Source organism: Gobius niger, assembly GCF_951799975.1.
Source record: "Gobius niger genome assembly, chromosome: 4".
NCBI lineage: Eukaryota > Metazoa > Chordata > Actinopteri > Gobiiformes > Gobiidae > Gobius > Gobius niger.
This window is the reverse complement of record NC_136855.1, coordinates 4,924,923-4,939,055: the sequence shown is the minus strand read 5'-3', so window position 1 is coordinate 4,939,055 and position 14,133 is coordinate 4,924,923. Positions and strand designations below refer to the sequence as shown.

At 41.8% G+C, this 14,133-nt stretch overlaps 1 protein-coding gene across 1 annotated transcript in view; it reads right to left on the bottom strand.

Annotated features, from left to right (window-relative positions):
- ano1a (anoctamin 1, calcium activated chloride channel a) overlaps positions 1-14,133 on the bottom strand; it is an 89,736-nt gene that overhangs the window by 31,667 nt on the left and 43,936 nt on the right. The window contains exons 12-15 of the mRNA XM_079554895.1: positions 13,499-13,659; positions 9,974-10,059; positions 6,736-6,807; positions 2,180-2,254 (exon numbers count right to left, since the gene is read on the bottom strand). Coding sequence (XP_079411021.1) covers positions 2,180-2,254; positions 6,736-6,807; positions 9,974-10,059; positions 13,499-13,659 — 394 coding nt within the window. The remainder of the gene's footprint in view (positions 1-2,179; positions 2,255-6,735; positions 6,808-9,973; positions 10,060-13,498; positions 13,660-14,133) is intronic.

The following is a 14,133-nucleotide window of genomic DNA, read 5'->3' as shown; positions in this document are numbered from 1 at the left end:
GGAGATGCATTCAGGGACCGCAAGAGGTGCAGGAAAGGCACACTTCTTACTGTCCCTTTTTTCCCACAAACGTGCGGAAAATCTGGACAAATAACAGCGGGGGGCAACAGGGATGACAGGAACTGGCTCCCAAACATCAGGAGGAACGACAGCAGGAGGAAAAGCTGGCGGAACAACTTCAGCACCTGAGGAGCGGCGGCAGGTGCAGACAGTAAGAAGTGCGGGAAAAGCGCACTTCTTCCATGAATGTATCTCTCAAGCTGCCTTGCACAACAACAACGCGTGGTTACAGTAGCCACACCATGAATAAGTTTAGGCTTATTTACAACTTTAGACGTAAAACAAGCGGTGTAGGTGAAGACGGGCCTGGTGTTGTGGAATATGCAAAATAAGTTTTTCCAAATGGAGCTATTGATCCACCAGATGAGAGTCATGGATAAAGAGGTGAAGAGCCGCAAGTTCTACGATGGATCCCCAGTGACCGAGTGCACAGTGAGTGTTTTTATGCTTATTCTGTGGAGTAGAGTCTGGCTGGAAGTGCCGTGTTGCACTAACTCAGCTTAGCCAAGAGTTTCGATCGAATTGATGTACTGTCGTTTTTAACTTTGCCCTGTTTTTTTTTTAAACTTATTTTATTGTATTTTAGTAATTTATTTATTGTGCTGTGTGAATGAGAGCAGCCGACAATATTGCAATTTCCTTCAGGATCAATAAAGTTTCTATCTGTCTGTGTCTCTATCTCATTTGACATGAAGGCGACAGTGGTACATATGAGAGAGGGGTGTCTCATGATCGGAAGGTCGGGGCTTCGAATCCCACCTCCTGAAAGTGCACATTGTCGTTGTGTCCTTGGGCAAGACACTTCACCCACATTGCCCCCAGTGTCTGCGTACATTGGTGTATGAATGAGAGTATGAATGGGTGAGTGGATCCTTACTGTAAAGCGCTCTGAGTGCCTAATGTAGGTGGAAAAGCGCTATATAAGTTGAGACCATTACCATGAAGCGCGTGCGTTTGTTTGTGTCCTATAACTGTTTCTATCAATTTTGAGCGTGAACGCAGTGATTCTGCAGTACGAATGCTCTCATTCTCAAAAGAGAATGGATAAATGAAATGAAAATGAAAAATTATTTTGTTTGCGGGACAGCAGTTTCATCGCACTCTGCCATCCTGCCGCGGGAGGGGGGCGTTGGGTCCCATGGGAGTGCAGGACTCTACTTCACAACATCACTGACCATGAGTGAAAAAAGTTGTTGTGTTTTCAGTCATATTCTTTGAGAAATTGTCAAAAAAAAAAAAATAATCAAGAAATCCACTGTAAACGTTTTGGCACAACTGTAAGTTAGCTATCAGCCTGACTGTAAATGCTCTGAAGAAGCCTTATCCCCAAACATGTAAGTGTTTACTTCATGTTGTAGCCAAATAAACAGCTATGTGAGTATGTCTGTCTTTATACTCATTTATAATATACATATATATATTTTTTTTTATTTGTCGTTTTTTGGGTGGTTTAGCACTCAGAAGATTTGAAGACGCGCAACTGCCTTCCTTGAATTAAAAACACCATTAGTATTTCTTATTCTGATCCATTAACAAAGGCCATGCATGTCCTTTTTTCATACAACAAGAACCAGTTCACACAAACAAGTTTTTTGGGTTTTTTTTGTTGGCGGCGGCGCAATTGCAATCTCTTCATGTCCGTCATCCCCATGGCTGCATCTTTTTTTCTGTATTATGTTGCCATCTGCATGTGGCGCACAATAGCACAACCTACAGGCTGTAGTTTCTAAGAGGTGAACCGGCAATGAAACTCTTCAGTGTACGGCTCTGAAGGGGAGACTGAAGAACAGCATCAACCATGGGGCTATAAGGAAACTGAACTCTCTCTTCCCTGCCCTCCCTACCTTTGCTTTCACCTGCATTCACAAACTGTGATCCACCCTAGTATACCCCTCATCATTAAAGGACATCACAAAACAAAAATCGTTTTGTCACAGTTTTACTGAAATGACCATGCTATAATGTGTGTTTACGTATACGTAATTGTTTATTTCTGTGTTCTGGCTCTTGGCCCAGGGCACACACTTATAAAATTGATTTTTGATCTCAATGAGACTTTTTCTGGTTAAGTAAAGGTTTGAATGAATGATTGAAATCATTACCACAGCGTGATACTCACCATGAAGAACATCATGACCACCGTGGTGACGTATGCTGGCATTCTGTCGGTGCATGTCAACTTCACCCGCTCTCCCTGAGAAACAGAAGACACATTAGAGAAGCCTACACTCCTCAGAGAGAAGATCATGTTTTTGAAAATGCATGAAGCAGGACTAAACAAGAACGAACCAAGACTGAACAGGACTAAACCAGGACTTTATAAAGCTTAACCAGGACAAGAGAAATCTCTGATATGCGAGTGGTGAGAGTGGTTGAGTGGTTTTACACTGAAAGTGTGTGGTTTTTAAGTTGTAGTACATTCATATGTAAAATGATGAACCCCGGCAGCAAAAGTCTGTCATACAGACTCTCCAGCTCTGCCCACATGGACTCGCTCCCTTGTACCCAACACCCTCTGCTGGGCACACACACATAAACACAGATAGTCCAACCCTGCCGCAGTATGGTGTGGTCTTAGGGCCCTCTCCAACTACAAACCAAAGGCCCCCTGGCTCTGAAGGACCTGTTTCTCGCTGAATACACATTACTGTCGCCACAAATGCCTAGCAGCCTTTAACACCTCTCTGGGACTCATCAGACACCCCCGCCATCAAGGACCCCAGGGCCCCGTCCTCACCCCTTACTGCTGAGGCTACTTCATCAAAGGCCACCACAGATTCTCCCTGTGCACTGACCGTTCTCCCCCTCCACCCTGAGACACTGCACGACAGCTGGCTCCCGTCTTCAGAATTAGAATCAGAATAGTATTTATTTTTTATTTATTTATTTGATAGGGACATGTGTGAACAATAAACATGTAACACACTACAACATTTATAGCCAAGGCTAATTTGCAATGTCCGTCCCTAGAAGGGCGGACATTGCCCTTCTAGAAGCCCCTAGCTTTTATTGCCATTGTTTGAGAATAGGTTCACAAATGAGGATTCTTTCTCGGTGCAATTGTGCAACATAAAACATACATCATAACAGAATTGAGATAATAATAGTTATTGGGTCTTCTTTTTGTTCATGAGTCTGATGGCAGAGGGGGAAATACTTTTAAAGTGGTGGGAGGTATGGGTACTGAATGGGCCGTAGCCTCCTGCCTGAGGGGAGAGGGGTGAATAGTCGGTGTCCAGAGTGAGAAAGGTCAGCTGTGATCTGACCCACACGCCTCGGGGTCCTGGAGTTGAACAGGTCCTGGAGAGATGGCAGTTCACAGCAAAACACCTTCTCAGCAGCAGCATAATGTGCTGCAGTCACACACGGTGATGGAGGAGGTGAGGATGGACTCGATGATGGCCATGTAGAACTTGGTCAGCTTAAGTTTCCTCAGCTACCGCAGGAAGAACATCCTCTGCTGGGCCTTCTTGATGAGGGAGCTGATGGTTGGCTCCCACTGGAGGTCCTGGGTGATGGTGAAGGAGTCCACAATGCAGATGGGGGTGGGAGAGTCTGTCAGGGCGATGGGGGGCGGTGGGGCTGTGTCTTTCCTGAAGTCCATGATCATCTCCACTGTCTTCTGGGAGTTCAGCTCCAGGTTGTTGTGGCTGCACCAGGACGCCAGCTGGTCCACCTCTCTCCTGTAGGAGGACTCATCAACGTCCGAGATGAGCCCGATGAGTGTGGTGTCGTCCGCAAACTTGATCAGTTCATGTACATGGAGAAGAGCATGGGGGAAAGCTCACCGCCCTGAGGAGTTTGGCCTTGGTGCTTTGTTTGTTGGGGCAATATAAGTACATTCTGAGTATTTAGTACCAATTTATTTCTAAATATAGAAGGAGGTGGAAATAGCGTAAATAATATTGTTTAGCATGTACGGTTGTATTTATCTTGACTACATGAAGCAAAACTGCACATGAAATTAGCACGCATTTGGGAAGCAGGTATAAACTTTCATGCATGGCAGAATAATGCAGATGTCCATCCATCCATCCATCCATTTTCTTCCACTTGTCCGTTTCCAGGTCGTGGGGGCAGCTGTTGGAGCTGCCCATATCACATTGCACCAGCCCCGTATGGCTCCTCCTGCAGGTGGTGGGTCCATGGAAGGACGGCCTCACGATTCAAACTGTTGGTTGTGACCTGTTGGTCTCTCATAAGGGGCTTCTGAACTGCTCTTTGTTTGGATAATTAATTTAAATATGTTTTAATTTTAAACCTCTTTGCACTCTGGGGGTCATTTACGAAGCATTTTAACACGTACAAACATGAGTGTACTAAAGTGCAGTTGGTATTTGCGGCAAAGGCCGCAGTGCAAACTTATTGGGCGGCACGGTAGCACAGCGGTTAGTGCTTGTGCTTCACAGCAAGAAGGTCCGGGTTCGATTCCCACCAAGGACGGGGCCTTTCTGTGTGGAGTTTGCATGTTCTCCCCGTGTCTGCGTAGGTTTCCTCCGGGTACTCCGGTTTCCCCTACCACTAAAAACATGTACAATAGGCCAGGATGTATGAGAGTGTGTTTGAGAGTGCGCATGGGGGACGACGGATGAAAATTAGCCTAAGGCTACAATCCGGTGTGGCTTGTTCATTAACTTGCACTGTCCCTACCAAATAAACCATAAATAAAATAAAATAAATTGCATCTGTCCACATGAATATGCAAACAATGGCAATTTTGCCACAGTGTGCAAAATTTGAGGCGGAGAAAATGCAAATGATTGTGTTTAGCGAGCGCTGTTGTATTTATCTCAACTCTGTGAACTGTGCAAGAAATTTGCACGTTGGTGAAGCAGGTGTAAACTTTTGCACAGAACAATGTAATGCCTGTTCGGTTCTTAGCAGGATACGTGACAGACAGGGAGAACAATAGAAAATGTCACCGTTGTTTTGATCAAGGATTTAACAATGGTGGTGTCAAGAGGGAGGGGAGGAAAGAGAGAAGAGAAAAAGAGGTAGGGAAAAAGAGGGAAAAAAAATAAATTGAAAGGCGGTATCATGGTGTCATTAACAACACATGCTCTGTTGGCTAGTTTTACTTAATTTATCCACAATCCTCCTTCCCCATATGTATTCCATATTGTCTAATCTGTTCTGTTCTCTCTCCTCTCATAAATATGCACCTTATATTATGTCCATCACTTAATGTCTGTGAAATGTCTATCACTTACAAAAGTAAAAAAAAGGATTTAGTAGTAACAGTGTCCCGTGAAGTAAAGCCCTGTTTAGGGGAGCTTCATTCTATTTTTTCAATTTATTCATTAGGCCTGAGCAACGGACACGCAGTGTCCCGCGAGGGACTAATTAATATCGTTAACGGGGGACGAAAACGCAAGAATTCACGTAGCAAATGGGAACCGATAACAGTAACAGGGGTCAAAACTTAGTGCTCTGCAAGCTCTAATTTTGGGTGGGGTTTGTGAGAGAAAGTAATAAAAGTTGGCTCTGAGCGCCCCCTCAAACAGGCAGTTTGCATTGGGTCAATGGAAGTTTTTATGTAGGAAGTTTTTATGTAGGAAAATTCCAGATTTAGTTTTATTATTATAATTTGTTTGTTTGCTTGTTATATATATTTATTTGTTTTTCTTGATGGATCAGGGCAGGTCGAAGCAGGTGGAAAGGTGGCAGAGAAGAGGGGCAGGGCCACCGCGCCACCGACATGGCCCCCATGACTGCTGGCAGAGCCTCATTCTACTGTGACAGTGTGTGTCTGCCCTGGTGCTACCAGCTCTCTCTGGTGCTGCATAAAGACGCACAGGATGGATTAGTGGCTCGCAGCCAAACTCTCACAACCTCTGTATCGCATGAAAGGGGATAAACTCAACACGTTTGGGCCCACAGGTCCACTAAAACTCCAAACTCAGGTCCGGATGCGGACCTTGAGGTTATTTGGTCCGGACCCCAGTGGCGCCTCTGTGTTGTGAGAGCGTCGCAGCAAAGATTGTTGCAACTTTGGCCTGATATAAAGAGGCGTACAGCTGGAAAGGCAGTCTTTTTTATTTAACATTTCTGTAACCAATAAAGTCCCTTTCATTACATTACCAACAAGTACATAACTTTTCAGGGGAGTCCTAGTCCCAGAGGGGATCCTATTGTACATATTTTATTGGTAGAGGAAACCACAGCATTTGGCGCAATACCCCAGAGTGGCCACCCTATCAATGTAAATGTGCATTCTCAACCATGAACGTTATAAAGAACTCCAATCACAGCTGTCTGTATATACACCGTTCATTTAGATCGGTCCCTTCGTCTTGCAACAATATTCTGTTTGTAGAACGTTTTACAAAGCCTACCAACAACCATAGAAAAAAAAATCGTCCCTTTGACTTCTGTGATTTAACGTTTGAAAACCCCTGTTATAAGGGGATAACTGTTTTCTGCGTTAGGTGAGAGAGACCTCCTTTTCTCCCTTCCGCTACAGCATACCACAAATCACAAATCTGTTTATGGAACACAGTACTGGGCCGTATCGTCTTATTTTCTCCCTTGGATTTCACCAAAACATACTTTGACAACGGGGCCCCATGAGCAGTTTTTCACAACCCTGATGCACACACACACACAACTAAAATTGACCCCACAAACGATTAAAAAAGACACAGGACATGAACCATTGGATCAGTATCAACAAACCTTTGGAGTGGAGTGTTCGTTTTTCAAAGACTTCTTCATAACCTGAAACTCGTACTCGGCCCGATTGTGGTCCTATGAAAACACAAATCCAGTTACAAGTGTGCAGGTATGAGAGCATTATGACCCTAAACCACAGCAGCAGAGAAGAGCATCCTTCGAGCAGCAGCAGACTGGGCAGGGCTGGTGCTGTTAGAGGGCCTGGGAGGGTTAGGAGGCAGAAGTCTGGGCATCTACCCTCAAAGGCCCATAATGAATTCCACACTTAATACTTGATTGATTTTCCTGGGTTATTTTATGTTACTTGACATTGATAAATGTTAAAATATCAATCTTTTTTCTCCAGAAAATCACTCAAATTGACAAAAAATCATAATTTTCATCAGTAAAAATTGAAAAATTAGATATTATTTAATTTTGAATTTACCTAAGAACAATGACAGGAAGTCGTCCTCCACAATATACTGTGTAATAAGAGTTTTTTGGTACATACTACATGAAATTAAATTTAACTATATACAACTATTTTGAAGTTTCTGTATATGTAATTGGATTGTCCACAAATGTATAAATGTCAGCAATTGTTGGTAATTTTAATTTTTATGTGGGTCATTCAGTATGTCCTTTGACAGTGAAAGCTCTCCCTTGGAATTTGCAACAGTACCCAACAGTACACAGTGCTGTTTGTGAGATGAAGTTACAGTAGGTTAGACTCAGTGCTGTTTGTGAGATGAAGTGGCAGTAGGTTAGACTCAGTGCTGTTTGTGAGATGAAGTTACAGTAGGTTAGACACAGTGCTGTTTGTGAGGTGAAGTTACAGTAGGTAAGGCTCAGTGCTGTTTGTGAGGTGAAGTTACATTAGGTAAGGCTCAGTGCTGTTTGTGAGGTGAAGTTACAGTAGGTTAGACACAGTGCTGTTTGTGAGGTGAAGTTACAGTAGGTTAGACTCAGTGCTGTTTGTGAGATGAAGTTGCAGAAGGTTAGGCTCAGTGCTGTTTGTGAGATGAAGTTACAGTAGGTTAGACTCAGTGCTGTTTGTGAGGTGAAGTTACAGTAGGTTAGACTCAGTGCTGTTTGTGAGGTGAAGTTGCAGTAGGTTAGACTCAGTGCTGTTTGTCTGTAGAGAAAGTCAAGGTCAGAAGGATTAGTGTTAAAGTGTTTGTCTGGAAGTTCCATCGGCGCTAATATGTAACTAAAGAGAAAGACAAAGCAGCATGACCATGTCAGAAGCATGCAGAGAAAATGCATCACATTTACAAACTATATGGGTAAAATAATAATACATCTAAATAAGAATAATCAGAATCATGGGTGTTTTTGACCAAATAAGTTACTGTCAGAAGAAGTATCTTAGGCAGACACTGAGCCAATGGAAGCTTGAGATACTTTCCTCACAGTAAGAAGAATTAAATTACTCCTTCCAAACTCTGTGGGGCTTTTAATGAGGATTGTGCATGCCTGGATTGGTTACCTACAAGTCAAATGCAAAATACAAAACAAATTCTTCTCAGTTCAATATAGCTCAAGATCTAGAGATTGGCCCCGCTGCGCTACAGTGCTCCTAGCCCCAGAAGCATTAACCTCAAGAATGAGAAAGTTCCTAACTGTGTTATTGTGCAAAATAGTGACAAAGAGAACATTTGCTTCTGCTCCCGTTAGTGTAAAGCAGAGCAGAGGTGGCCCAGGAAGAAGCGTCTCAAAGATGAGCAGTACCTTCAAACAAAAGGAAAGTTTGTATAAACTACTAATGATAACTAATGTTCTCAGGCCTGATCTACTAAAACAAAAAGTCAGAGAAATGTGCTCATCAGTGAGGGACAACTGTTAGCATTCTACGATTTGCACTGCAGGTAGGATCTGAATTTTCACTCACAAAAATCCATGACAGGCTTGAGCTGATACATTTGGCCCCAAAGCCATTGGTGTTTCAGGCCAACCTTTTTCATTTTGTTTCCCCATTAGTTTCCCTTAGCACAATCCCATGTTTCGTTTTAGTAAGTCAGGCCCTTGGTCAGTTCCAGAGTTAAAGAAAGGAGCGTTCAGAGGCAGCAGAATTAGACATTACACTGAGTCCAAACCTTGTGTTCCTCCTGTAAGAGACACAGACACAGGAGATGTCAGTCACTAAACACAGGTGAAATTAGATAACAGTATAACACTTCAGATCCGGTGGTGATTTAGAAACATCCAGGCAGTGCGATGTTGGCGGCTGTCATGACTGTGTGGGAACATTTCACAGCAACTGACTCATCAACGCACAAGACAATGCAGCTACTTTCACATTCACATTCTGCCCGCTAATTTTGACCTTTTAGATCACTTGAAGACAAATTGAAGTAATAACTATGAAACATATTAAGCCAGTCAATATTGTTAGGGCTGCACAATATGAAAGAATGTGATGTTTTATAATTGTTTACTATATTGTAAACTGTGGGAAATTTGTTTGTTCAAATCCATGAAGGTTTTGCTACTCAGTACAAAGGACTTTCAGAGAGAATATGTTTTGGAGACCTAATCCTAAACAAATACTGATCAGGCTAAGGATTTGGACATTTTCTGTTAAGAGATTTGTTTCAAAACGTTCTCCCACACAATTACATTGGTCTCGGCCCTCCATCTGAAATTATGACATTATCAAATTCTAAAAAGTGATTGCAACCAATCAGCTCGTTGGATTAAGAATGTTATTATCAAGTTTTTCATATGTATACTAGCTTTAAAGTGCATGGTTTACAGGTTTTCATGTTATTCTCTTTTTTATTTAGTATCATGTCTTGTGGTCATTTTATGAGCATACATTTCCACATTCCACAGATAAGCCTCGAACTTGCTGATGGACGTTATGTACAGTACAATATTATTGCACAGTGAGAGTTGTGGAATGCTTATCTTTTTTATATACCACGACCGGGCCTCAATACCAAGTCGAAAATGAAATAAAACATCCTAAAAAAGTGAAAGCAGAATTTTTTTTTTCTTAAATATTTACTGAAAATGGTAGCCTTATCTGCCATTTGTACTACTAGCTATAACACATAAAATACTGTTTTGTTAGATGCCTGGAAAAAAGGATAATATGGACCTTTAGCTAGTGCTGATTGTTGTTACTGCAGCGGTTGCTTCAGAATCATGTCGCTGTCCAAAGTGCTGACCTCCCTGCTTGTATCTCCAGCAACAACAACATGTTGGAAAGCTGCATGCATTGGCTGTTCTCTGCACACGTTTACATACTGCTCACCTCTTCCTCCTCGCCGAAGCCTGTCAGGTCCCAGATGTAATTCAGACGCATCTGCCGCCGCTTCCAATGCTCCATGAACAGGACCGCTGTTAACACAGGCACAAAGCATCTCTCATCACATGGCAACAGAACTTTGTAAAAGGCCTATAGTTTGTCATTCAGGTGGAGAAAAGTCAGAGTTGTATGGAAGAGTAAGGTCAGGAGAGGAGAATAAGCACATGCACTGAAATTTAAGGCTTTTCCAATCCAAATCTCTCGAGTGAATCTGAAGAGACGATTCCCCATCAGAGTGCAGCCAATCCCATGTCAGGTTGGAGAGAAGCCTATTATGAAGCCTATTATGTGAAAAAATAAGATGGGAGACAAGAAGTGTAGAATAACACATTACATTAGAGCCAGAAATCAGAAATAACATATTCACATGATCACAAAACGGTGGATACATTGTACAATTGAGGGCATTTTGCTTGTTGAAATAATGTTTCCTCAACAAAGAGTTGTAGTTTTGTCTGGAGCCTTTTGTTTGAGGAACATGTTTATCTTCAGCAGCAGTACAATAGACGTTTACAATTGAAGTCTTTAGTGCCTTAGTGTTACGCTTAGTATTAGATATGTATAGAGAAAATCATACTTGTTTTAATTGTAAAATCTTCTTGTAAATATTGCATTGTTATTCTCTGCCATGAAACAGGGTGCTCATGAAGAGAGTCTTGTACTCTCATTGGGCCTTCCCTGTATGAATAAAGATAAATAAATAAAATAAAATAGATAAATAGATACAAACGGCATCTTTATTATTGCCCATGGTCATGTTTGACGCAGCTAGAGGGAAAACAAAGAAGGGAAAAAAAAAAAATTCTTCCATTACTCCACTGTTACTTTAACAAATGCTGAATTATGAATACATTTTTCTACTAAATAATGATACAGACATGAAGTGGAGCAAAGTCACAAATACTAACAAGGCTAACCGGGAAACTACATTAGCTTCATGCTACATATCCTAACGTTAGCAACAAGTGACTCCTGAAAGTTCTGCACTGAAAAAACATCCACATGGACTCAATTTCGGCTTGACTTGATTGTTCTGAGATGAATATGTTCATAGTCAGCCAGAAAGGTTTCCATGAGAGGTTTTCTTCCCCCTCGGCTAGGCCACAGCCCCTTGTATGACTCACTGCCGTCTGTATGTATACAAAAAAGATTCTGCATATGATTATTCTAAAGGGAACGAGGAATGGATGGTCTTGAAGAATAGTGTAACAGACAAAGCTCAATGTTGACGTTGAAGTATTATTTTTACTATTATCTAGCAAGTTCATCTTCATGTGTTTGACCTCTGACCCTTTTGGTCTCGGGACAAAAAAAGTATTTCTTTGGAGCCTGCTTCAGGACTACAATGAGGTCATACACACATACTGTACTTTGTGGCAGGATCATAGAGTTTGGAACAAAATACCCTGTGAGTCCTGAGTGGTTCGTAGTCAAATAGCATTATCGGTCTGGTGTTTTTTATGTGTTCCAATATTACGCGTTTTATAGGCATAAAAAGATCATGAACATTTGGTCATTTAGACTTTTTTTTACGGCTATCAGCTTTTCTGAAAGAGTAGGAACAATTTTTGCCATAATCTGCTCCATAGGTTTGTAACAATCTGTGACCCCCAGCACCTTCAGAGATTACACTGCAGCATTAGGGGATGGCCGGAAGAACAAACCGTACTTTATAGAAAAACTACTGACTCAGTAGAGATCTAGTCATTTTCCTGCAAACGAGAAGCATCAATGCCAAAGTCAATCACAGAAAACAGTGTTTGACAGACAGCAAGAGCCATATCCATCCGGGCATTCCACATCCACACAAGCATCACAACGCCTCCACTAGGACTGCACCAATACCACATTTCTCCAACTGATAGAAGTAACAGAATATTTGTCTAAGTACTTGTCAATACCAAGAACCAAATTGAGTACACTGTATTTTCTTCAAAACGTAAACCAGACTCAGTGCAGGTCCTTCATGCCCACGGATTGTACAATTCTACTGGATAATAATCCATGTGTAATAACTGCTGTATTTGCAAATAACTTCAATCAGTGTCACTATATCAATCATCCAAGGAGCGCTTCAGAGGGAATGAAACGTTGAAGCCTGAGGCTTTGATTGCCAAGCCCTGGTGCACTGTGGAGACTCGCCTCACGGGATGGAGTTTCTCGCCCTTTTTGCAACATGCTCTGTAGGAGGAGACCGAGCAGCATCATGGGTTCTTTCTCGAATGGAGTAATCATGTAAATGGGGAGGAGTGAGCACAAGACGTCTATCAATATAAAGTCTATGGTTTCAACAGTGGCGGGTGGTCAGGGCAACAACAAAGACGCGCTGATGTCGAAAGGACTTTTAATTTTTCTACAACAGTGTCTAACTTCTCTTTTTTAGTCAATTCATGTTCATAGACACCAGTGTTCAGATTAATAACAGCATCAGTAACTGTAAAGGAGATAAGGAGGGACCCAAACAATCCTGGGAATCATAGACCAATTTTCATGTTGAATCTGGATCACAAAATTACAACCAAAACTTTAGCTTTCTGTTTCAACAACATTATAAGATCACAGACCATTATAATTCAGACCTTTGCAGCTTTGTGCCAGTCAGATTTTCTTTTTGGAATGTGCAAAGACTCTTTAAAGTATTGCATTCGAAGTATAATGGAAAATCCACAGCATGCATGCATTGAATTTGATTGAATGGCTGTATTTGATTGAAGAGCTGTTTTACACCAAACTCTTTGCTTATTACTTATTACTATGTTGGGCATAACACTGTTACGTATTTAGAATCTCGGTACTGTTGCTCTTTAGTCAGAGGGTATTTAGAATACAGTGACTTGGCTAATACCAAGGGAATACATTCATCATCCAATCACTGCGCACACCATGAATAAGAAAGAGAAAATGTTAAATTAGTCTTAATAAAGTGCAGGCGCAGCCGGGTGCGTGCACGGCTTGATGCGAGGGCGTGCACTGCCGCACACACACACAAGGAGCAGCTCAGAAGAGGAGGGGAGAGAACCCACAAGGTATTCTACGCCACTCGGATACACAGATACACATCATAAAACAACAATAATCGCTGTTTGTTTTAGTGTAATAATACAGCAATTGTTGGGCAGTCAACTTAAGATTGCTTGGCCGTTGCTGTATTTTGTTTGTTTCTTATTATTGCATTGCTGTGCGCATCTGACCATTGCGTGTAGTTAGGTATGTTTAAGACTGTGTGAGTTTGTATGTGAGGGTTTGTCATATCAAACTATTATGTCTAACTTTGGCACTGGATAAGAGTTGCACAAACCTTAATACCTTGAAAACGTCATTATACTGGAAAGCGCAACAAAGGAAGACATCTGTCTGACTAATCCCTCTTTAGTATTCCCACATTCTCACTCCCACTGATTTTTGTAAACATGTTCTTGTATTTGGAAAGTGTGCCAAAGCCTGTTGTACTGTGCATGAGCAGAGTCTCACCCCACAGAGCCATGAAGATGGAGAAGAAAACCGTGGCAGGGTTGTCAAACAGGTGGCTGGCCCGGGCCGTCCCACAGGCGGCCTTCAGTTTCCAGTAGCTGCAGGCCTGATCACACAGCGGACACATGGTGATGTTGTTCCTGGGATCACAGATCTCCATACTACCGAGCAGATGGACAAAGAGAATCAGCAGCAGTCATGGGACATGGGTCATTTTTATTTTATATGGTCTAGTGTTGTTGTACATTATCTAAGAAGCCAGACTTATACAGTGTGTAGTGATCTCAGTGATAAATGACAGATACTTTATTCATCCCCAAAGGAGAGATTCAAGTGTCCGAGTAGCGTTACACTTATCACATAGACAAATAAAAAGTAAATAGCTATAAGCAATTAAAAACACAATGTCAGCAAGTCCAAGTAAACATCAATAACAGATGAAGTCACCGTAAAATTAATACTTTTAAATAAAATGTATCAATAATGTTTGACTGAATTTTAGTTTGAAAACATTTCAGTCAACCAATTCAAACATTTTGTATTTTAAGGGCGAGAAGAGTATTTATTACATGGGAACAACATTCCTTCAGTTTAAACAGGTGAGGAGCATGAGTCCCGTGCAGTGATAAGTGTAA